The following is a 24198-nucleotide window of genomic DNA, read 5'->3' on the forward strand; positions in this document are numbered from 1 at the left end:
CAGAACCCTTGGATGCATATCATCAGGACCAGGTGATTTGTCTGGCTTTAGTCCCATTAGTTTCTCCATCTCTACTTCCTTTGTAACAACTATTTTATCAAGGCCCTCCCCAACATTGGCATCCTTAACTCCACACTTGGGCATGCTGGACGTGTCTTCCACCGTGAAGACTGACACAAAATATTTGTTTAATGCCTCGGCCATTTCCTCATTTTTTGCTACCAGTTTTCCTTTCTCATCCTCCAAGGGTCCTATGTTAACTCTGGCCACCCTCTTCCGTTTTATATATTTATAAAATTTTTTGCTTTCCGTTTTTATATTTTGTGCCAATTTACTTTCATAATCCTTTTTCCCATTTCTTATCACCCGCTTTGTAACCCCTTGTTGTCTCTTAAAGTTATCCCAATCTTCCAGTTTCCCACTGCTCTTTGCAGCTTTGTACACCTGCGCCTTCAATTTTATTCTCTCCTTTATTTCCTTTGTTAACCACGGTTGATTTTTCCCTCTCTTGCTGCCCTTTTTCCTGACCGGAATCTATTTTTGTTGAGCATTACAAAATATTCCTTTGAAAATCTTCCACTGTTCCTCAACTGTTTCATCAATGAGCCTGTGCTCCCAGTCCACTCTGCCCAATTCCTCCCTCATCCTATGGTAGTCACCCCTGTTTAAGGATAACATATTAGTTTTAGATCTAACTCTTTCCCCTTCCATCTGAATGAGAAATTCAATCGTACTATGATCGCTATTTCCCAGATGGTCTCTGACTATTACATCATTTACTCTACCTATCTCATTGCACAACACGAGATCCAGGAGAGCATTTTCTCTTGTGGGTTCCTTAACATGCTGCTCAAGAAAGCTATCGCAGATGCATTCTATGAAGTCCTCTTCCTTTGTTATTCTTTATCTCTACCCCAATGGACTCAACATTATACTCTTTAGATCTTGTATCATCCCTCACTACTGCCTGGAGCTCATCTTTGATTAAGAGTGCAACTCCACCTCCCTTACCATCCTGTCTATCTCTTTGCACCACCTGATACCCTTGAAAGTTTAATTCCCATTTCGGGTCACCTTGTAGCCATGTTTCCATGATGGCTACCCAATCATAGGCATGGGTACCGATTTGCGTCTCCAGTTCACTAACCTTATTTCTAATACTGCGGGCATTCAGATAAAGTGCCCTTATGCTCTTTGTCCTTTTAATATCTAGTGACTTCTGTAACCTTTTCTTTTGATTTTTCTGCCCACTATTTTTCTTTGTAATTTTCTTAACACTTAACACCCGAAAACTCACTGCACCATCTGATTTTTTACTTTCTCCTCCCAACATTACTTTTCCTGGCCATTACTTTATCTTCCCTACCCTTTTCCCTATCACTCTGGTTCCCATACCCCTGCCAAATTAGTTTAAACCTTGCCCCACTGCTGTACCAAACATACTTGCCAAAATGTTGACACCTTTTGGATTTAGGTGCAACCCGTCCCTCTTGTCAAGATCATGCCTTCCCCAAAAGAGATCCCAATGATCCAAGAAGCCAAATCCTTGCCTTGTACACCAGGCCCTCAGCCACACGTTCATTTTTCTTATCCTTACATTCTTTTCATCACCTGCATTTGGAACAGGTAGTAATCCCGAGATCACCACCCTAGCGTTCCTGTCTTTCAGCTTTCGTCCCAGCTCACTGTAACTCAGCTTACCTTTTCTCCTTGCCTGATTTCGCCGAAGCCTGATAAGCCAAAGCCAGGAAGTCTCACTCCTTCACTGCTCCTCCTCCTCACTTTCAGCAAGCTCCTCCTCCTCTGATTCACAGCCCGACTCTCTTCAAGCTCCTCCTCCGACTCCCAGCCGAACCAACAATACTCCACTTGGTGCCAAGCCAATGTTTTAAAATAGCATAGTACAAGCCCTACGTCACACAGTGTTATACTGATCAATAACCTCCTCTAACAACTCCCTAGAATTTCTTGAATCCATAACCCTTCACTTTCTCAATTCCATGTACCTATCCAATAGTTTCTTAAAATATCCTATAGTATCTGTCTCCGTCACCATGCGCCCCCAATCTATGAGTGAAAAACTTACCTCTTTCATCCCCTGTGAACTTACTCCCAAGCACCTTAAATCTGTACCCCCTGGTGTTTTATACAGATTCAACAGGATATTGAAGCAGTCCACACCAAAAGCAGCAAGACCTGGACAATATCACATAAGGGCACAACTTCTGTGGCGACAAATTCCAGAGTCAACCATCCTCTTGCTGAAGAAATTCCTCAGCATCTCTGTTCTAAGCAGACATCCTTCAACCCTGAAGTTGTACCTCTTGTCCTGGACTCTCCCACTGTGGGAAATAACCTTTCTACATCGACTCTGTCCACGCCTTTCAACATTCAAAATGTTTCAATGAGATCCCCCCTCATTCTCCAAAATTCCAACAAGTCCAGGCCAAAAATTGCCAAATACACCTCATAATGATCCTTTTATTCCAGAATCATCCTTGTGAACCTCCTCTGAACCCTCTCCAATGACAGCACATCCCTTCTTAAATGAGGAGCCCACAATGCTCCAAGTGAAATCTCACTGGTGCCTTATAAAGCCTCAATATCACACCCCTACTCTTAGATTCAATTCCTCTTGAAATGAAAGCAACAATGCATTTGCAATTTTCCACTCCTCCGGGACCATGCCAGAATTTATTGATTCCTGGGAGATTTGGGGGCAGCAAGATTGGCATAGCAGTTAGTACAACACCTTTACAGTGCCAGCAATTGGGACGGGACCACAGTTCAATTCTCGTGCTGTCTGTAAGGAGTTTGTACGTTCTCCACGTGTCTGGGTGGGTTTCCTCTGGGGGCTCCAGTTCTCACCCACCATTCAAAAGGTGTAGGTTAGTGGGGTGTAAATTGAACGGCACAGACTCGTGGGCCAAAATGGCCTGTTATCATACTGTATGTCTAAATTTAAAAATTAAATTAAAATCATTCCCAATGCCTCCTCAATCACTACAGCTACTTCTTTCAGAACCCACGGGTGCAATCCATCTGGTCCAGGAGACTTAACCACCCTTAGACCATTCAGCTTTCTGAGCACCTTCTCTCTTGAAATAGTAACTGCACTTACTTCCTTTCCCTGATACCCGTGGACATCCAACACACTATTAATGTCTTCCACACTGAAGTGCGACAGCGTATATAGAGGGGGGTTAAGTAGGTTAAGTAAGTCAATAGTGATAAGTTAAAGTTTGATACTATTTTCATGTTTATAGATAATTAAAAGCAACTTTTATTTAAGTAACCCTTTGTCGTGGTCCATATCTATTGCTGCTGGGTTTTGGGGTCCTCCGGACTCATAACATTTTATGGGGGCTCGTCCAGGATTTGAATCCGGGACCTCTCGCGAGAATAATATCCCTAGACAGAGTATATAGAGGTGTTTGGGAGATAAATTGGGGAGGTTTGTTAGAGCAGGTCACACACAAACCCTTTAAAACACAGAATTTTTGCAGGAGTTTTGCAGAGTGCTCACAGACTCATGATGGACTGCTATTTACAAGAGGCAATAATGTAGCAACATACAGGGAGTGAGAGAGAGGAAACACAGACTTCAGTTCCAGAGGAACAAACTGGCAAAGATGGCCTAGTCAAAGGAGAGGACTGGCTGTCTGGTGTTTCCCTTGGAATAGGAGAGGTAGAAAGGAACTCTGTGGTGACCTGAAAGAAAGAGGTTATCATCTGAAGAACCCTGAAGGGGGCAAGTTTCGTCAGCAAGACATTGGAGTGGCTATCCTGGAACGAGAAAACCCTCTTTCTGAAAATCAACAGGAACCCTCCTGAATGGCAACCAGTTAAGCACCAAAGCCTGGTGAACTTTATTAATGCTAACTTCTGTGCACAGTACAAGAAGTGCCTGCAACCAGTGAGATTGGACGGTGAACTCTTCTCAACTTATATATACATTACACACATGTGCGCTTAGAATCGGGGGGGGGGGGGGGGGTGGTTAAGTAAGTCAATAGAGATTTTAAAGTTTGATTCTATTTTCATGTTCAAAGATAATTAAAAGCAACTTTTATTTAAGTAACCCTTTGTCGTGGTCCATATCTATTGCTGCTGGGTTTTGGGGTCCTCTGGACTCTTAACAGAAGACTGATGCAAAATACTCTGTCGTCTTGACTCATTATTATTTCTCCAGCATCTTTTTCTTGTGGTCCTATAGCTACTCTCACCTCTCTTTTACCCTTTATATACTTGAAAAAAGTTTGTTGTATCCTTTAATAATATTTGCCAGTCTACTTTCATCCTTCATCTTTTCCCTCCATATATTTTTTTAAATTGCCTTCTGCAAGTTTTTAAAAACTTCCCAATCCTCTATCTTCCCGCTACTTTTTGCTTTGACTTCCCTTGTCAGCCGCAGTTGTGCCATTTTTCTATTAAATTATTTCCTCTTTTTTGATGTGTGTTTATCCTGCACCTTCCCCATTTCCTTCAGAAACTCCATCACTCACTGCTCTGCTGTCCTCCCCACTTGTGTCCCCTTCCAATCTACTTTGGCCAGTTCCTCTCCCATGCCTCTGGAATTCCCTTTACTCCACTGAAATACCGACACATTTGTGCTGTACAATTCTGACAACTAGAAATGAGCAATTAAGTATTGATTCAGTCTGCAAAGCTCTAACTTCAATGAACATAAAAATAAAATCCCTGCAATTACACTGTTTGGGACTATCTGTAAATCTAGATTCTGATATGTTCGACTTACAATATAAGTCCACACATAGACCTTTTTGACCCTGCAGAGGTTCCTTTGGCAGAGAGAGAGAGAGAGAGAGGGAGAGAAAAGTTTTCCTTTGAAAGTAAGATTCACTAAAAGCTGACTGATAAACTATGATCGACCCAGAGCACCCCATGCAATCATAAAATAGAATCAATAAAAACTTGTGATCCTGCTGGTTAAAAACAAGCTACGCAGCCTCAAACATCCACTGGTGCAGTACATCAACTTTTTACTGGAGCGATAATAGTAAATTCCAGAGGTCATCAACGTTTTACCAGGGCGACAGCAGCAAATACCAGAGGGCACCTATTTAAAGTGAGTGGAGGAAAAGTTTAAGAGCGAAGTTAAAAGCGTTTATTTTTTACATAGAGAGTGTTGGGTGCCTGGAATGTATTGCCGGGGGTGGTGGTGGAGGTTGGAACAATAGGGACATTTAAAAGACTCTTAGACAGGGTCATGGATGTAAGAAAAAGATGCTTAAATTTAAATTGTTAAATTTGGACATGCAGCATGGTAACAGGCCCTTCCGGCCCATGAGCCTGCACTGCCCAAATACCCCAATTAACCTACAACCCTCTGTACATTTTGCAGGATGGGAGGAAACCAGAGGTGCCCAGAGGAAACCCACTCAGAATCAGGGAGCAGGTACAAACTCCTTACAGACAGCGCCAGACTGGAACCTCGTCACTGGCGCTGTAATAGCGTTGCGCTAACCACTCTGCTAACGGTGCCATGGTAGGTTGTAGGTAGGGAAAGGATAGATTGTTGTGGAATAGGTTTACATAGGTCAACGCAACATCGTGGGCTGAAGGGACTGTACTGTGCTGAAGGCCCCATTATAATGGCCTCCTACACATCTGCTCTTACTCCCCCACCAACCACGAGGTACCTTACCACAATGGCATTGAAGATGTTGTGCAGCCGGCTATTGTACGTCACACAAAGCTGTTTGAGGTTCGAGCCTGCTCTTTCAAGAAAACTGACAACAGCTGCTGTATCGATCTGCAAAGAAGGGCAGAGACACTCAGTTAAAACTCAATCAATCAGGTTTGTAGGTTTTATTAGAAAGGTAATGAAATCGGCCATTCTCTTTCCTCTCAATTAGTTACATCAGGGCAAATGATATTTTAAGCTTCACAAGAAAGTCTGTCGATGCTGGAATTGAGGGCAATTCACAGAAGTGCTGGAGAAACTGTCCAAAGTGAAGGAATTAAGATTGAGGGAGATGTCAAGGGCAAGTTTTTTTTTACACAGAGAGAGTTATGAGGTAGGGAGGGTTTCGTTGGGGGGGGGGGGAGGTATATATGGGTCGGCACAACATCATGGGCTGAAGGACTATGCTGGAATGTTCTAAACTCAGCAGGGAAATTAAAAGTAACCAACTTTTGGGACCGAGCCCTTTGTCAGGTATATTGTATTTTTCTTTCTAATCTGAAAAAAAAAATCATTTAAAAAGCAAGGAACACTGCAGATGCTGGGAATTGGAAACAAAAACACAAGAAGTGCTAGAAATGCTCAGGTCAGGCAACATCTATAAAGAAAACCAAGGTTAATGTCTTATCAGAAAGGTCGTCGACCTAAAGGTTCACTCTTCACAATGCTCCACGAGATCATACAGCTGCCTCAACACTTCAATGGCCCAGGTCTAATCTTGCTGTCTGCGTGGAGTTTGCACATCCCACTGTGATTGTGTGGCTTTCCCTTGGGTGCTCCAGTTTCCTCCCCCACAACCCATAGCTTAGGTACATATGATTTATGAGGGGCTTAGAAAGCCGGCATCTTTTTTTTCCCACGGGGTCACAAGAGTAAATACTAGAGGGTGTCTGTTTAAGGTGAGTGGAGGAAAGTATAGCGGTGATGTCAGAGATGTTTACTTCTATTTAGAGAGTGGTGGGTGCCTGTAATGCATTACCACAATTAGTGATGGAGGCTGGAACCATGGGGACTCTTAGACAGGCACGTGAATGTACGAAAAATAGAGGATTATGTGTGTGAGGTCGGGAAACATTGGATTGTTGTGGAGTAGGCTTACTTAGGTCAAAAAACATTGTGGGCTGAAGGTGCTGCACTGTGCTGGAATGATCGATGTTCTATCCCAAAGCTAGAACCACAGAACAGCACAGAAAACAGGCCATTCGGCCCTTATAGTCTGTGCCAAAACATTATTCTGCTAGTCCCAGTGACCTGCACCCAGTCCATAACCCTTCAGACCTCTCCCATCCATGTATCCATCCAATTCATTCTTAAAGCATGAGTGAACCCCATTGACCACGTCAGTTGGCAACTCGTTCCACTCTCCCACCACTCTCTGAGTGAAGAAGTTCTCCCTAAACCTTTCCCTTTTCACCCTAAAGCCATGTCCACTTGTATTTCTCTCTCCTAATCTAAGTGGAAAGAGACTACTTGCATTTACTGTATCTATACCTCTCATAATTTTGTAAACCTCCATCGAATTTCCCCTCATTCTTCTATGCTCCAAGGAATAAAGACCTAACCTGTTTAATCTTTCCTTGTAACTCAACTCATGAAGACTCAGCGTCTTCTCTGCACTCTTTCAATCTTACTGATATCCTTCCTGTAGTTTGGCAACCAGACGGCACACAGTGCTCCAAATTTGGCCGCATCAATCTCTTCTAGATTTTCAGGTTAGTATGCTAACTGACAGCTGTAAATTACCCCTAGTGTGCAGGTGATGGGAGAATCAGGATGTAGTTGATGGCATGCAAGAGAAAATAGATTACAAAGAAAAAGGTGTGGGAACGGGACTGGTCTGAAAGTTGCAATGCCTCAATGGACCAAATAGCTTCCTTCCATTTTCAAGGAAAATGTGAAATAAATCCAACAATTTGTTTTTGTTTCAAAAAATATATATCACAGTTTTGAAAACTCTTCATCTCAACAGTTACACTGGAGAGTTATCAATTTCTGTAAGTCCAAAGGTGAATTTCAACATCCATGAGACACCAGAAAAGGCAGTGGCCTGTGCTGTCACGCACATTTTCTTGTTCTTTACCTATATCCACATTTCAATTTGAAGTTTCAGATACCAAGGAATGTGGGAATAGATTGGGGAGATAAGCCTGCAATACATTTGCCATGATCTCAGTTGTCAGAGAGATACAGCATATAAGCAGGCCCTTGAGCCCTCTGAACGCAGGGAGGGGGTGAGGGAGGAGGGGGAGAGGCAGATGTACTGAGAAGGCTGAGGCGGGCAAGGCGACTGGCCAGTATTTTGTCAACTTTCTGCAGGAGCTCTATTGAGAGCATCCTGGCCGACTGCAGTGGAGCATTGGATCAGAGTGCTTTTATACAGCACTATAAAAGCAGCAGAGAGGATCACTGGGGGTCTCCCACCTCCCATTCGACATGATCTCCCAGGATCGTTGTCTGAGGAGAGGGTGCAAAATCATTGAGGACACAGCATCTTCCAGCTGCTCCCATCGGGAGAGATCCAGGAGGATCAGAGCCAGCACCTCCAGGCTGAGGAACAGCTTCTTTCATGGGCAGTGAGAATGCTGAACAACCAATGGAACTACTCACACTGACCATCTGAGACTCATATTCATGAAACAATATTTAATTGTCTAGTTATGTACTACTTGTCTGTATGTGTGCTATGTCTGGTTGTGTGTCTGCATGTTTTGCACCGAGGACCGGAGAACGCTGTTTCGTTGGGTTGTACTTGTACAATCAGATGACAATAAACTTGACTTGACATTTTATTCATGAATTTCGTTCAAGAGTATGATACCAGCAGGAAAGAAACTGCCCTTGAATCTGGTGGTGCGTCATCTTAGAAACATAGAAAACCTGCAGCACAATACAGGCTCTTCAGCCCACAAGTTCTGCTGAACACGTTCCTACCCTAAAAATGACCAGGCTTACTCGGAGCCCTCTATTTTTCCATGTACCTATCCAAAAGTCTCTTAAAACACCCTATCATATCCGCCTCCACCACCATTGCCGGCAGCCCATTCCACACACCTGTCATCTCCTCTGTACCTACTTCCCAGCACCTTAAACCAGTGTCCTCTTGTGGCAACCATTTCATCCCCAGGAAAAAGACTCTTGACTATCCACTCGATCAATGCCTCTCATCATCTTATACACCTGTCAGGTCACCTCTCATCCTCCGTCGCTCCAAGGACAAAAGACCGAGTTCACTCAACCTGTTTTCATAAGGCCTGCTCCTTAATACAGGCAATATCCTTGTAAATCTCCTCTGCACCCTTTCTATGGCTTCCACATCTTGCCAGTAGTGAAGCGACCAGAACTGCACACAGTACTCCAAGTGGGGTCTGACCAGGGTCCTATGTAGCTGCAACATTACCTCTCAGCTCCTAAATTCTAGTCCATGATTAATGAAGGCCACAGAGTCAACCTGCACAGTTGCTTTGAGTATCCTATGGACTTGGACCACAAGATCCCTCTGATCCTCCACACTGCCAAGAGTCTTACCATTAATACTATATTCTCCTATCATATTTGACCAACCAAAATGAACCACTTCACACTTATCTGGGTTGAACTCCATCTGCCACTTCTCAGCCCAGTTTTGCATTTTAATCAATGTCCCGCTGTAACCTCTGACAGCCCTCCAGCCTATCCACAACACCCCTAACCTTTGTGCCATCAGCAAACTTACTAACCCATCCCTCCACTTCCTCATCCAGGTCATTTCTAAAATTCACAAAGAGAAAGGGTCCCAGTAAAGATCCCTGAGGATCCCCACTGGTCACCAACCTCCATACACAACATGACCCGTCTACACTTACTCTTTGCCTTCTGTGGACAGGCCAATTCCAGATCCACAAAGCAACGTCCCCTTGGACCCCCCTACCTCCTTACTTTCTCAATAAGCCTTGCATGGGGAACCTTATCAAAAGCCTTGCTGAAATCCATATGCACGACATCTCCTGCCCTTCCTTCATCAATGTGTTTAGTCACATCCTGTAAAAATTCATTCAGGCTCGTAAGGCACGACCTGCCCTTGACAAAGCCATGTTGTCTATTCCTAATCATATTCTATATCTCCAAATGTTCATAAATCCTGCTTCTCAGGATCTTCTCCATCAACTGACCAACCACTGAAGTAAGACTCACTGGTCCATAATTACCTAGACTATCTCTACTCCCTTTCTGGAAAAAAGGAACAACATCCACAACCTTCCAATCTCTTCCATTCCCATTGATGATTCAAAGATCATCGCCTCCCACAGAAGCCCGGGGTACATCTCATCCAGTCTCGGCAACTTACCCAACTTGATGCTTTCAAAAACCTCCAGCACATTCTCTCTCTTAATATCTACATGCTCAAGCTTTTCAGTCCGCTGCAAGTCATCAATACAATCGCCAAGATCCTCTTCCATCGTGAATACTGAAGTATTCATTATGTACCTCTGCGATTTCCTCTGGTTCCAGACACACCTTCCCTCTGTCACATTTGCTGGGTCCTATTCTTTCACATCTCATCCTCTTGCTCTTCACATAGAGTTTTCCTTAATCCTGCTTGCCAAGGCCTTCTCATAGCCCCTTCTGGCTCTCCTATTTTCCTTTTTAAGCTCCTTCCTGTTAGCCTTATAATCTTCTGGATCTCTAACATCATACAGCTCTTGGAACCTTTTGAAAGCTTTTTCCTTCTTGACTAGATTTTTTACAGCCTTTGTCCACCACAGTTCCTGTCCCCTACCACAACTTCCCTGTGCAGAACTCCACACAAATATCCCTATAACATTTACCACATTTATTCCGTACTTTTCCACAAGAATATCCGTTCCCAATTTCAGCTTCCAACGTCCTGCCTGATAGCCTCATAATTCCCCTTACTCCAATTAAACACTTGTCTAACTTGTCTGTTCTTCTCTCTCCAATGCTATTGTAAAGCAGATAGAATTATGATGACTAACTCCAAAATGCGCTCCCACTGAGAGATCTGACACCTGACCAGGTTCATTTCCCAAAACCAAATCAAGTACAGACTCTTCTCTTATAGGCTTATCTACATACTGTGTCAGGAAACCTTCTGACCACACCTAACAATCTCCACCCCATCGAAATCCCTTCCAGTAGGGAGATGCCAATCAATATATGGGAAATTAAAATCTCCCATCACAACAACTCTGCTATTATAACACCTTTCCAAACTCTGTTTCCCTATCAGCGCCTCAATATCCTTGTTCCTTTTGGGCAGTCTATAAAAAACACTCAGTAAACATATTGACCCCTTCCTGTTCCTAACCTCCACCCACAGAGACTCCGTAGATAATCCTCCATGACATCTACCTTTTCTACAGCCGTGACATTGATCAACAGGGCCACAGCTCCCACATCTTTTGCCTCCCTCCCTGTCCTTTCTGAAACATCTAAAACCAATCCTGTCCCTGAGCCATCCAAGTCTCCGTAATAGCCACCACATCATAGCTCCAAGTACGAATCCACGCTCTAAGCTCATCCACTTACATTTCAAACCATTTATCTGAGCACATCCCTTCTCTATCACCTTCCTATCCTCCCTAACACACTGTCTCCAAGCTTTCTCTACTTGTGAGCCAACTGCCTCTTCTTTACTCTCTTCAGTTCAGTTCCCACCCACCAACAATTCAAGTTTAAACTCTCCCCCTAGCTTAGTAAACTTCCCTGCCAGGATATTGGTCCCCCCAGGATTTAAGTGCAACTCATTCTTTTTTTTTTTTTTACAGGTCCCACCTGCCACAAAAGAGGTCTCAATGATCCAGAAATCTGAATCCCTGGTCCCTGCTCCAATCACTCAGCCAGACGTTTATCCTCCACCTCATTCTATTCCTTTACACACTGTCATGTGGCAGTTAGTAATCCCGAGATTACTACCTTTGCGGTTCTGCTTCTCAACTTCTTCCTAACTCCCTGTAGTCATTTGTCAGGACCTCTTCCCTTTTCCTACCTATGTCATTCTTGTCAATATGTACGACGACTTCTGGCTGTTCTCCCTCCCACTGCAGGATATCTTGGACACGAACTGAAACATTCAAGACCCTGGCATCTGGGAGGCCAACCCATCCAGATTTCTTTTCTGCATCGACAGAATCACCTGCCTGATCCCCTAACTATTGAGTCCACTATCACTACTGCCTTCCTTTTCCTATCCCTACCCTTCCTCCAGGTAGGCTGTTCCATCCTCCACCCCAGTACTCAAACAGGAGTACTTATTGTCAAGGGGTGCAGGCACAGGGGTACTCAATAGTACCTTACTCTTCCCCTTCTCCCTCCTGACTGTGAATAACTTGTCTGTCTCGGTGGCCCTGATGTGACCACCTGCCTATAATTCCTTTCTATCACCTCCTCACACTCCAGATCTCCCAGTTCGACACACTGGGTGCAGATATGGCTGCCCAGGAGGCTGGGAGATTCCAGGACCTCCCACATCTAACCACCACTCTGCAACACTCTTATTTTACTGTCCGCTGGATATGGTGGTCTTTTTAAACTTTTCCCCCTCTACTGGGTGACATCACATGCCTGCAGTCTTGCCTCTCTTTTACCCCAAGTAGAAAATGCCTTTGATCCGTAAAACCTTAGCCATTCCACTCACAGCCTTCTTGCCCCAAATCTTATGCTTTTGAATCTTTTTCCTGACGGAAGGTGGGGTAAAGAGAGTGTGACTGGGCTGAGATGGGTCTTTTAACATGTTGGCAATGATACAAATACGAGAGCAAGATTTGAGCTCCAGCACCCAAATCCTCTTGCAATAAAGACTGACGTTCTTTCCACTGGTTGTGTCTGCATTCTAACTTCTGGTCTCTCTGGTTTGGGGAGACCCAGCTCCCTCTGATTACCAGCACTTTGTAATTCCCCATCATTTAAAAAAAACCTCTGCATTCCATTTTATTCTGTACCAAGGTGGATGAGATTTCAGACCTTCACACTCCGACCAACCGAATTGATGTATGCACACAAACAGGTTCTCATTTAAGAAAAGATGTGCTGACGTTGGAGCGGGTTCAAAGGAGGTTCACTAGGATGATTATAGGGTTATCATTTGAGGAGCCTTTGACGGCTCTTGGCCTGTATTTGTTGGAATTTAAGAGAATGGTGGGGGACCTCATTGAAACATTTTGAATGTTGAAAGATATGAACAGAGGAGATATAGAAAGGTTGCTTCCCACCGTGGGAAAGTCTAGGGCAAGAGGGCACAACTTCAGGATTGAAGGCCGTCCACTTAGAACAGAAATACGGAGGAATTTATTTAGCCAGAGGGCAGTGAATCAGTGTAATTTGTTGCCACAGGCGGTTGTGGAGGCCGGGTCATTGGGTGTACTTAAGGCAGAGATTGATAAGTTCGTGATTAGCCGGAGCCTCAAAGGTTATGGGGAGAAAGCCAGGTAGGGGGGCTGAGTGGGGAAAATGGATCAGCTCATGATTAAACAGGCTTAATGGGCTGAATTGCCTGTTTCTGCTCCTATCTTTTATGGTATTATTAAGTGAACACCTTGTGACTTGGTTAATCTTTCATCCCATTTGCAAACTGCAGACCACAGCCATAGTCAATTAACTTACTTTCCCAGGGACAAAGTCTGTTTTCATCTCCCTCCCTGCCAGACTGAATATTTTGCATTGAATGTCTTTTTGGAACAAGACCAAACTCTTAATGTACAATGATCTTTCAGTTTATTTTGCTCAGTGAATCCCTTCCTTTTCTATTTTAGATTACCATTCTTTTCCCACATTCCAGTTACAGTCCAATTTTGTTCATCTGTAAAAGTACACTGTTTGACCTGCTGAGTTTCTCCAGTGTTGTGTTTTTACATGTACTTCAACCACGCTGAATGCAGACTTAGACGTTTTACAAAAAGGTGAGAAGGTTTTGCACGATTTGGCGTATTAGTTAACAATGCAGCAAAAGCTCAGGATAACTAATAAAAGCATAAAATAGATGACATTCAAGAAGGGTTGGAATCCTTTTAACAAGGTGGATGGCCTGTTTTCAGAAAACTGAAATTCAGATTGGTACAACTGTGCGATAACTAGAGGAAACTTTCACAATTCAGATGCACAAACTGACAAAGAGTTTTCTTACCACTGAATGCTGTAGATTTAAACTTTCCAGCTTCCGGCAATTGGCAGCCAATGCTTCAAAGACCTCGGATGTAACACCGGCACAGTTGGTCAGCTGCAAGGAGACTAAGTGAGGACAGGACTTGCTGATGCCCTGGAGGGAGATGAACCATAGCAGTGAGATAGTAAAAACAGTGGAATAACATGATACTCTCTCCCCAAATGAAATGGAATCAGAATATACAGCAACAAGATCATAAGAGGGGGTTCCACGGACGAGGGATTTCAGCTGTAGAGTTAGAGTGGAGAAGATGGGGTTGATCTCGTTGGAATTATGGAGGAGGGTAGGTCTGGGCCTTGGGCTGAAAAAGGCCAATTTTGAGGAAATGAGAAAAGATCCAGAAAGCGTGGATTGGGATAAGTTGTTTTTCAGGCAAAGATGTGCGAGGGAAGTGGAGAACCTCCAAGAAATTTTGAGAGTGCAGAGTTTGTATGTTCCTGTCAGGATCAAAGGTGAGGTTAGCAGGCAGAGGGAACCCTGGTTTTCGAGGGATATTGGGGATCTGGTTCAGAAGAAGGGAGAGGTGTACAAGACAGCATGGAGCAAATGAGGTACTTAAAAGGTATAAAAAATGCAAGAAGAACCTCAAGAAAGAAATCAGGATGGAAAAAAGAAGACACGAGGTTGCTTTGGCAGACAATGTGATGGAAAATCCTAAGGGTTTCTACAGGTATCTTAAGAGCAAAAGGATAGGAAGGGACAAACTTGGTCCCCTTGAAGATCAGAGTGATCGACTATATATGGTGCCAAAAGAGATAGGGAAGATTGTAAATGGGTTTTTTTGCATCGGTATTCACTCAGGAAACTGGGACAGAGTCAAGGGAAGACAGGAAAACAAGGAGTAAGGTCATGGAATCAATACAGATTAAAGAGGAGGTGCTTGCTGTCTTAAAGCAAAAAAATGGTTTATAAATCCCCACAGCCCGACAAGATATTCCCTCATACCTTGAGGGAGGCTAGTGTAGAAATTGCAGGGGCTCTGGCAGAAATATTTAAAATGTCCTTCGCCACGGGTGTGATTCCGGAGGATTGGAGGATAGCTCATGTTGTTCCATTGTTTAAAAAAGCCTGCAAAAGTAACCCTGAAAATTATAGACCAGTGAGCCCGACATCAGTAGTACGTAAATTATTGGAAGATGTTCTAAGAGGTCGGATATACAATTATTTGGATAGCCATGGACAGATTGGGGTGGTCGACATAGCTTTGTGCATCATGGTTAACCAATCTTATAGAGTTTTTCCAGGAGGTTACCAGGAAAATTGACAAAGGAAAGGCTGTGTTTGTCATCTATATCAATGATCTGGATATTAATGTGGTAAATTGAGTAAGCAAGTTTGCAGAAGTACACAAAGATTGGAGGTGTTATGGACAGTGAGGAAGATTTTCAAAGCTTACAGAGGGATCTGGACCAACTGGAAAAATGGGCTAAAAAATGGCAGATGGAATTTAATGCAGACAAGTGTGAGGTGTTGCATTTCGGAAGGACAAACCAAGAAAGAACATGCACAATTCTGTCTCCATAAGGCCATAAAACATACAAGTAAAACTAAGTCATTCAGCCTATCGAGTCTGCACCGCCATTAAATCATGAGCTGATCCATTTTCCCACTCAGCCTCACTACCTGGCCTTCTCCCCATAACCTTCGATGCCGTGGCTAATCAAGAAACTATCAACCTCTGCCTTAAATCCACCCAATGACCTGTCCTCCACAACCGCCTGTGGCAACAAATTCCACAAATTCACCACCCTCTGTCTGAAAAAAAAATTCCTAAGCATAACTGTTGCAAGCAGATGCCATTCATTCTTGAAGTTGTGCCCTCTTGTCCTAGTCTCCCCTAAACTTTCCTCCCCTCACCTTCTACAGATGTGTTGTTATTATGGCCCTGAGAAAATGAGGCTGACTGTCCACCCTATCTATGCCTCTCATAATGTTATACATCTTTATTTAATCACCTCTCACCCTTCTTTGCTCCAAAGAGAAAAGCCCCAGCTCTGTTATCTTTGCCTCATAAGACTCGTTCTACAATCCTGGAAATGTCCTGGTAGATCTCCTCTGCACCCTCTCCAAGGCTTCCACACCCCTGCTGTAATGAGGCAATCAGAAGTGGACACTATATTCCAAGTGTAGTCTAACCAGAGTCATACATGCCTTAAATAGAAAGTTATTTGAAATCATTACATGAATTATTATCCCTTTCAGGGATAACATCTGATCTATGTTCTATCTAATGTACACAACAGAGAAGGTATATGATTAAGAATTTTAAATTTAAATGTAGACATACACCCCACAATAACAGGTCCTTTCAGCCCAAGAGCCTGTGCTGTCCAATTACGCCCATTGATCTATGACCCGGTACATTTTGGAGGGTGGGACGAAACCACCCTCCCAAACTCCTTACAGAGAGTGCGGGATTCAAACCTGTGTAGCTAGCGGTGTAAAACAGCTCACCATGCCGCACAGTGACTTTCCCCAGTTTTCTAGATGTAGTACCTCCTGATAAAACTTTCTTCTATGTTTAGATGCCAAAGGTCTGAAAAGTTAAGGGCTGATGAATGTTCCTTCAAATCTGACCAGGAGCAGAGATGAAACCGTTACTCTGCCCCTGTGACAAGAGAGAGTCTGACTGGCCCTTGGGTATCAATCTTACCTTCAGGATGTAACTCACTAGATTGTTCCAATGGCAAAGAGAAAATTCCCGAAGCTGTGTGAACCTGTGTAGACACACAGATCGAATGCAGGTTAAATTAACTGGCAACTTCTTCCTAAACTAGATATGCCTTACCAGGAGGCGAGCAATTCTCCGCAGGAGCTGAATGTGGAGAACTGATGACAGTCTCAAATGTTTCCCTTCAACTCAGGGGAAAAAACAAGAAACTTCCACTCCTCTAATCTAGAATCCACAGGGAAAAAGGAAAGCAGGGACTGGACAGGTGTGATGACTGAGTCATTGCTAAGGTTGGAGTACAATTGGTCAAGGACGTTTCCGTTCAAACCTCCACTTGACGCAAGGCACCAGAAAGGGAGAGAACATGTACTCACACCCCCACCCGTTGAGAAGAAGCAGAGGAGACAACTCTATAGGTCAGTAACCATGGAGGAGGATCAGCAAGGGACTCAGTAGCTGCAGGCGACTTTCAGTCAGGGGACCCACGTGGGCTTTCCAGCTGCTGGAGATCGGCTTATGGGAATCAGTGATTGGAGCTGGGATTTGAGAAGGTGCTGAGGGCAAGAAGGGCTCCTGAAGGGCCTTAGGCGCTGAAGGCATCCTGTGTCGGAGGTTTTGACCTGGAGCGTAGGTTGCCGATGGATCGAACGGAGTCTGTGCGGCTGCAGAGGTTGCAGGAGTGCAAGAGACCAATCCACGGACACTCAAGTGACTCTCTTTTGATTCTCTTTCTAATACTGTAAGGGGTAGTGGGTGACACTAACGGTAACTCTTTTTCTGGTTTACGGTAGACAGAAGGCAATTCCATGTAATCTTACATTTTCTGTACTATTACATGACAACAAAAGAATCTTGAATCTGATCTAGCTGAATAAGGCAGCATATTTAATAGATCTGAGGCCTCCCAGCACCAGCAGGTCACGTTCAATTGAGGTTTACCAGCCTGTTGCCTGGTTTTAAGGGTACAGATTATGGGGAGAGATTGGACCAAATTGTATTGTTTTCTCTGGAATGTAGGAGGCTGAGGGGAGGCCTGTATAAAATCATTTCTTTACATTTAGACATACAGTACAGTATGGTCGGTGGACTGGCCACAGTGCATTGCCTATGTTGTGTGCCTGAGGGGTGGAACCTGGATGAGCTCATGGGGGAGAGTGAAGAAAGGGACTTGCAAAGTGATGAAGTTGCCCAATTTCCTCGTGACAATTCTGTGCCAGTCCTAATTGCCTGCATTTGGCCTGCATCCTCCTGATGCCTTCCCATCGAAGGATTAGAGAAAATGGGTGGCTGATAGTCAGCATGGACCCGATGGGCTGAAGGGGTTTTACCCAAGCTGTATTTCCCTCTGGCAACTTGTATAGATCAATCTGAAACTTAAAAATTTCACCTTAAAATCTGGGGTCATCCAATACAAAGGGATGACAACGTCGCAACACCGCCACCATCTTCCTGCTGACTCCGACGCAATCTCATGCAAGCCCCATTAGTTATTTGCAAAGTCTCAGCGCTCCTCCACGGGGTCCATCCACCCCGCCTAACTACTGTCAGCTCTGTTCAGGCTTTAAACAGCCTGTAACAGGAGCCGACAGTGGTTTATTTTAAAATATCCAAATTAAATTTAAACTTTTAAATGATAATTTGTTATTAAAATATTGTAATTTGCTTTTAGCGCATCTGGTCAGCGGTAAGTGCCAAATTTATTTTTGGGCGGGGGGGGGGGGGGGGGATCGTTTGATACAAGGGATATTGTTCAAAACCAACACTTTAGGCGAAAATTCCAGGTAGTCGTGTCTGCAGGTCATCTTATTCAACTGCTTATATGCCCCTCCCCACTACTCTTTTATTCAGTCACCTGCCAACATTTTTCCCTACCTTGATGAAGGGCTCAAGCCCAAAATGTTGGCTCTGTATTTTTACTGTTGTGATATAAAGGACACTGTTTGACCAGCTGAGTTTCTCCAGTAATGTGTTTTTACTTCAACCACGGTATCTGCAGACTTTCATGTTTTACTATGGAAGGTTAAGTAGATTGATAGGTGTGGGAAATTAAAATGGTTCAGTTGCCAGGAGTGGTGGTGGAGGCTGAAACGTTAGGGGCATTGAAGAGACTCTTAGACAGGCACATGGATGGAATAAAAATAGAGGATTACAGGGTAGGGAGGGTTTAGTACTTTTTTTTAAGGAATATATGGGTCAGCACCACATCGAAGGCTGAAGGGCCTGTACTTTGCTGTATGTTCTAGTAGGATTAGTCTAAAAGTGGGTGAAGACTTGCTGGGCCAAAGGGTATGACATAAAATACTCTTGTCCTCAAATTTATGATTCATATCTTCATTTGAGTCTCTCCACCGGACTGACCGATCTCTGTCAGTTTGACTCCAACAAGTCAGTACAATGGACCCCTTGTGTACCTCTCACGACTTTGACCCAATCTGAAAATACATCAACCGTACCCCCCCCCCAACGAATGCTCTTAATGCACTAATAATCCCCACCGTGCTCCTTCACCCACGAACCTGTTGTCTGTCAGCCAGTTGAAGGTGTTTTGGATCTTTCTCTGCACTGTAGGCTGCAGTTTCTTTCCAGGACTGACCCAGCAATGGGAGATGGTAACCCTGTGCCAGAGTCTGGGGTTCCCGGCAGCTCCATTCCACAGGTGGCACACTCGAGCCATTCTGTTCAAAAACACAGTAAAACAGATCAAAAGAAATGCCCATGGGTTTCGAACGACCAGCGTGGAATTCTCAGACTGCAATGGAGGGATTTTTTTTTATCCCCACACAAGAAAGTTATGTCAATTATGTGTTCACCAATCCCTCCCCTGCCCTAACCACATGTTCATTGATTGCCTCCCCCTCTCCAAATCCCAAGTTAAAGATGCCCCCATATCCGACCTTTGCCCGGCACCCCACCTTTGCTGACATCACAGGCAAAACCCACCCCACCGTCAAGAGCATCTACAGGGAGTGCTGCCATCAGACAGCAGCAGCCATCATCAAGGATCCGCACCACCCAGCACACGCTCTGTTCTCGCTGCTGCCATCTCCTGAGCTGTAGGTGCCACAAGACTCTCACCATCAGGTTCAGGAACAGCTGCTCCCCCTCCACCATCAGACACCTCAACAACAAACTCAATCAGGGACCCAGTTAAAGAGTCTGACTTTTGCACTATGTTTTTTTTCTCCTTTCTGTATTGTACAATCAGTTGTTTACATTTGTTTATTTGTTTTCATGTGTAAGCTGTGTAGTTTTTTGTTGCACTACCAATAAGTGGTAATTCTACCTGGCCCACAGGAAAACAAATCTCAGGCTTGTATGTGATGTCATATATTCACTCTGATAATAAATCTGAAATCTTCCCTCCCTCTGACTTTGCCCTTACCTGCAGAGAGATGGAACAGCTCCATCTGATGACACCAGGTAATGGAAGATGTGAACCAAGACTTCGGTCGGAAGCTGCTGACCCCAGCAGTCAATGTCCTCTTCTTCCTTGGCCTTCGGTTCCAGATCCGACAACTTCCGCAGGGCCTCAGGGCTGGCTGAGGCGGTGCCCCTTGCCCTCGTATCAGCCGGGGGAATCTTCGCACCAAGGTGCTTCTTGTGTGACCGAGGGCGGTTTTTCCGCGACCATGCTTTTCTGGACTGGGTCTTCCTCTGTGTGTCGTTCACATTGGAAATGACCAGGAACATGTCATTGTCCGTTTCATGGACTGTGTAGTCCGGGGAGTGCCAATGCGCCGGCCGCCGCACCTTCTTGGCCGGCTTAGAAGCGTCGTGGATGCGCGACCTCCCCTGGCTTTCCACGCTCCCTTCCCGCTTCCGGGATGGCTGCCGAGAGCTCTGGGGAGATGATGTGCCTTCCATGCTTGTGTCCCCTCTCAGTCCTCCTCATGAAAGACTCTGGCCTGACAAGTCCTGATCCGACAGTAAAACACAAAGGAGGGTATCGCACTGTCACTGGAGCAAGAGAAAAATAGCAATCAGCAAATGCCACTGTTCGTAAACAGAATGCTCACCGATTTCTGTGGTATCAAGAACATTAGAGTAAAAGCACAAAGCTGGAAAATCTCAGCAGGTCAAACAGCGTACTTCATATAGTAAAGATAAAGAAGTTTCAGGCTTGAGCCCTTCATCACAAAATGTCAGCAGACACCCAAACAAAATGATGGAGGGGAGAGGCAGGGGGAGGGGCACTGTCCCATGGGCAGGAGATAATAGGTGGATAAGGGAGGGAGGGCACACCAGCAAACAAAGTGATGGGGGGATAGTTCTGTGACTAGAGAGGGAAGGGGGTAGGGAGCTGGAGGAAAGAAGACAAAGGGAAAGGGAAGAGAGGGAGAACAGAGGGTAGGCTACCAGAAACTGGAGAAGTTCATGTTAATGCTAACTGGTTGGAGAGTGCCCAGATGGGAAATCAAATGTTGTTCCTCCATTTTACGGGTGGTCCATGGCCTCATGTACTATCCAACCAAATACCTCCTGCCTTTGGGACTGTACTTCTCTCCATGCCCCTCTCCCCCCCCTACCATTTTGATCAAGCACATACTGACAATTTTTCATCCCTTGATAAAGGGCTCAAGCTCGAATCGTGGGTTACGTATCTTTATCTTTGCTCTATAAAGTACACCGTTTGACCTGCTGAGTTCCTCCAGCGTTGTGTTTTTAACTTCAACACGGTGTTTTACTTGGAGGAGTCACGCGATGGAGTAGTGGCCGGACGGTGAACTCCAGCCCTCTCCAGAAAAGTCGGGAAAAACAAAGGAAAACACAAAGGCACAGAAATAAAAGTTACAGAAAAGTGAGTATAAAGGTGGAAAGAAGATGGCGACAAAAAAAGAAAAATCGAAAGCAACGGTAAGAAGAGAGGAAGAGAAGACAACGGAGGAAAAAGGTGAAGGCCTTACCTGTCCGAAGAGGCCCGCTGCGGAGAGAGAAACCCGCCCCCTCAGGTCGGTAAATAATGGACTACAAAAATGGCTCGCTGAGCCGAGTAAAAGTGCGCAACCGCGCATGAAAAAAAACACACCGACGGGAGGGGGGACCAGCTGGGGAGTCGATCTCCACAGCCGGCAACGACAGCTGCAGAACAGCTGCAGCAAGAAGAGACCACAGAAGATAATGGAAACAAGAAAGAAGAGAAGGAAAGGGCAACAAAGAAACAACAGATGGCCAACCCAGAGGAAGAAGAAGAGGAAGAATACAGTGAAATAGATAAAGGGAAAGGCAAGGTAAAGGATATACTTGCTCTTGTTAGAGGATACATGGAGTCATTTAAAGAATGGCAAACACAGGAATTCAATGATTTAAGAAGAAGAATAAACAACACAGAAAAGAAAATAAATAAAATGGATATGACCTTAACAGAAATGGGGAAAAAAATGGACAAGATGGAAGAACGGGCAATAGCAGCAGAAATGGAGGTAGAAGACTTAAAAAAGAAATTAGAGGAATCTAATAAAAAAGTTATAGAGACACAAGAACTACTAGCTCAGAAAATAGATATAATGGAAAATTCTTTTTTTGGCTTGGCTTCGCGGACGAAGATTTATGGAGGGGGTAAAAAGTCCACGTCAGCTGCAGGCTCGTTTGTGGCTGACAAGTCCGATGCGGGACAGGCAGACACGATTGCAGCGGTTGCAGGGGAAAATTGGTGGGTTGGGGTTGGGTGTTGGGTTTTTCCTCCTTTGCCTTTTGTCAGTGAGGTAGGCTCTGCGGTCTTCTTCAAAGGAGGTTGCTGCCCGCCAAACTGTGAGGCGCCAAGATGCACGGTTTGAGGCGATATCAGCCCACTGGCGGTGGTCAATGTGGCAGGCACCAAGAGATTTCTTTAGGCAGTCCTTGTACCTTTTCTTTGGTGCACCTCTGTCACGGTGGCCAGTGGAGAGCTCGCCATATAACACGATCTTGGGAAGGCGATGGTCCTCCATTCTGGAGACGTGACCCATCCAGCGCAGCTGGATCTTCAGCAGCGTGGACTCGATGCTGTCGACCTCTGCCATCTCGAGTACTTCGACGTTAGGGATGTAAGCGCTCCAATGGATGTTGAGGATGGAGCGGAGACAACGCTGGTGGAAGCGTTCTAGGAGCCGTAGGTGGTGCCGGTAGAGGACCCATGATTCGGAGCCGAACAGGAGTGTGGGTATGACAACGGCTCTGTATACGCTTATCTTTGTGAGGTTTTTCAGTTGGTTGTTTTTCCAGACTCTTTTGAGTAGTCTTCCAAAGGCGCTATTTGCCTTGGCGAGTCTGTTGTCTATCTCATTGTCGATCGTTGCATCTGATGAAATCAGACTGCTCAAACTACAGGGGAATCACGTTGCTCTCCATTGCAGGCAAAATCTTCGCTAGGATTCTACTAAATAGAATAATACCTAGTGTCGCCGAGAATATTCTCCCAGAATCACAGTGCGGCTTTCGCGCAAACAGAGGAACTACTGACATGGTCTTTGCCCTCAGACAGCTCCAAGAAAAATGCAGAGAACAAAACAAAGGACTCTACATCACCTTTGTTGACCTCACCAAAGCCTTCGACACCGTGAGCAGGAAAGGGCTTTGGCAAATACTAGAGCGCATCGGATGTCCCCCAAAGTTCCTCAACATGATTATCCAACTGCACGAAAACCAACAAGGTCGGGTCAGATACAGCAATGAGCTCTCTGAACCCTTCTCCATTAACAATGGCGTGAAGCAAGGCTGTGTTCTGGCACCAACCCTCTTTTCAATCTTCTTCAGCATGATGCTGAACCAAGCCATGAAAGACCCCAACAATGAAGACGCTGTTTACATCCGGTACCGCACGGATGGCAGTCTCTTCAATCTGAGGCGCCTGCAAGCTCACACCAAGACACAAGAGAAACTTGTGCGTGAACTACTCTTTGCAGACGATGCCGCTTTAGTTGCCCATTCAGAGCCAGCTCTTCAGCGCTTGACGTCCTGCTTTGCGGAAACTGCCAAAATGTTTGGCCTGGAAGTCAGCCTGAAGAAAACTGAGGTCCTCCATCAGCCAGCTCCCCACCATGATTACCAGCCCCCCCACATCTCCATCGGGCACACAAAACTCAAAACGGTCAACCAGTTTACCTATCTCGGCTGCAATGGAAAATTATAACAGAAGAAATAACATAAAGATAGTGGGCCTTAAGGAAGATGAAGAAGGCAAGAATATGAGGGAGTTTATAAAAGAGTGGATCCCTAAGACCCTAGGATGTCCAGAACTACAGCAAGAAATGGAAATAGAAAGGGCACATAGAGTATTGGCCTCTAAACCACAACCACAACAAAAACCAAGATCTATTGTAGTAAAATTCCTAAGATATACTACAAGAGAAAAGGTACTGGAGAAGACAATGGAAAAAGTAAGAGAGGGCAACAAACCACTGGAGTATAAAGGGCAAAAAATCTTCATTTATCCAGATATAAGTTTTGAACTCCTAAAGAAGAGAAAAGAGTTCAATACAGCAAAGGCGATTTTATGGAAGGGTATAAATTTATACTGAAGCATCCTGCGGTATTGAAAATATTTATTCCAGGACAACAAAACAGACTATTCTCGGATCCAGAAGAAGCACGAAAATTTGCAGAACAATTACAAAAATAGACTGAGGGATGAAGACGGGTAATGAGAGTAAAAATGATCATGATTGATATGTATGTGGGTAAAGA

General features: G+C 44.6%; 1 protein-coding gene across 1 annotated transcript in view; it reads right to left on the reverse strand.

Annotated features, from left to right (window-relative positions):
- The window catches only part of fbxl6 (F-box and leucine-rich repeat protein 6), a 36042-nt gene extending 15599 nt beyond the window's left edge, over nt 1-20443 (reverse strand). The window contains 6 exon segments of the mRNA XM_069915082.1: nt 5669-5776; nt 13827-13958; nt 16519-16582; nt 19053-19211; nt 19919-20409; nt 20411-20443. Of these exon segments, the coding sequence (XP_069771183.1) occupies nt 5669-5776; nt 13827-13958; nt 16519-16582; nt 19053-19211; nt 19919-20409; nt 20411-20428 (972 nt within the window). The 5' untranslated portion in view covers nt 20429-20443.
- Between the last annotated feature and the right edge of the window lie 3755 nt (nt 20444-24198).

Source organism: Narcine bancroftii, chromosome 1 (genome assembly GCF_036971445.1).
Source record: "Narcine bancroftii isolate sNarBan1 chromosome 1, sNarBan1.hap1, whole genome shotgun sequence".
Classification (NCBI taxonomy): Eukaryota; Metazoa; Chordata; class Chondrichthyes; order Torpediniformes; family Narcinidae; genus Narcine; species Narcine bancroftii.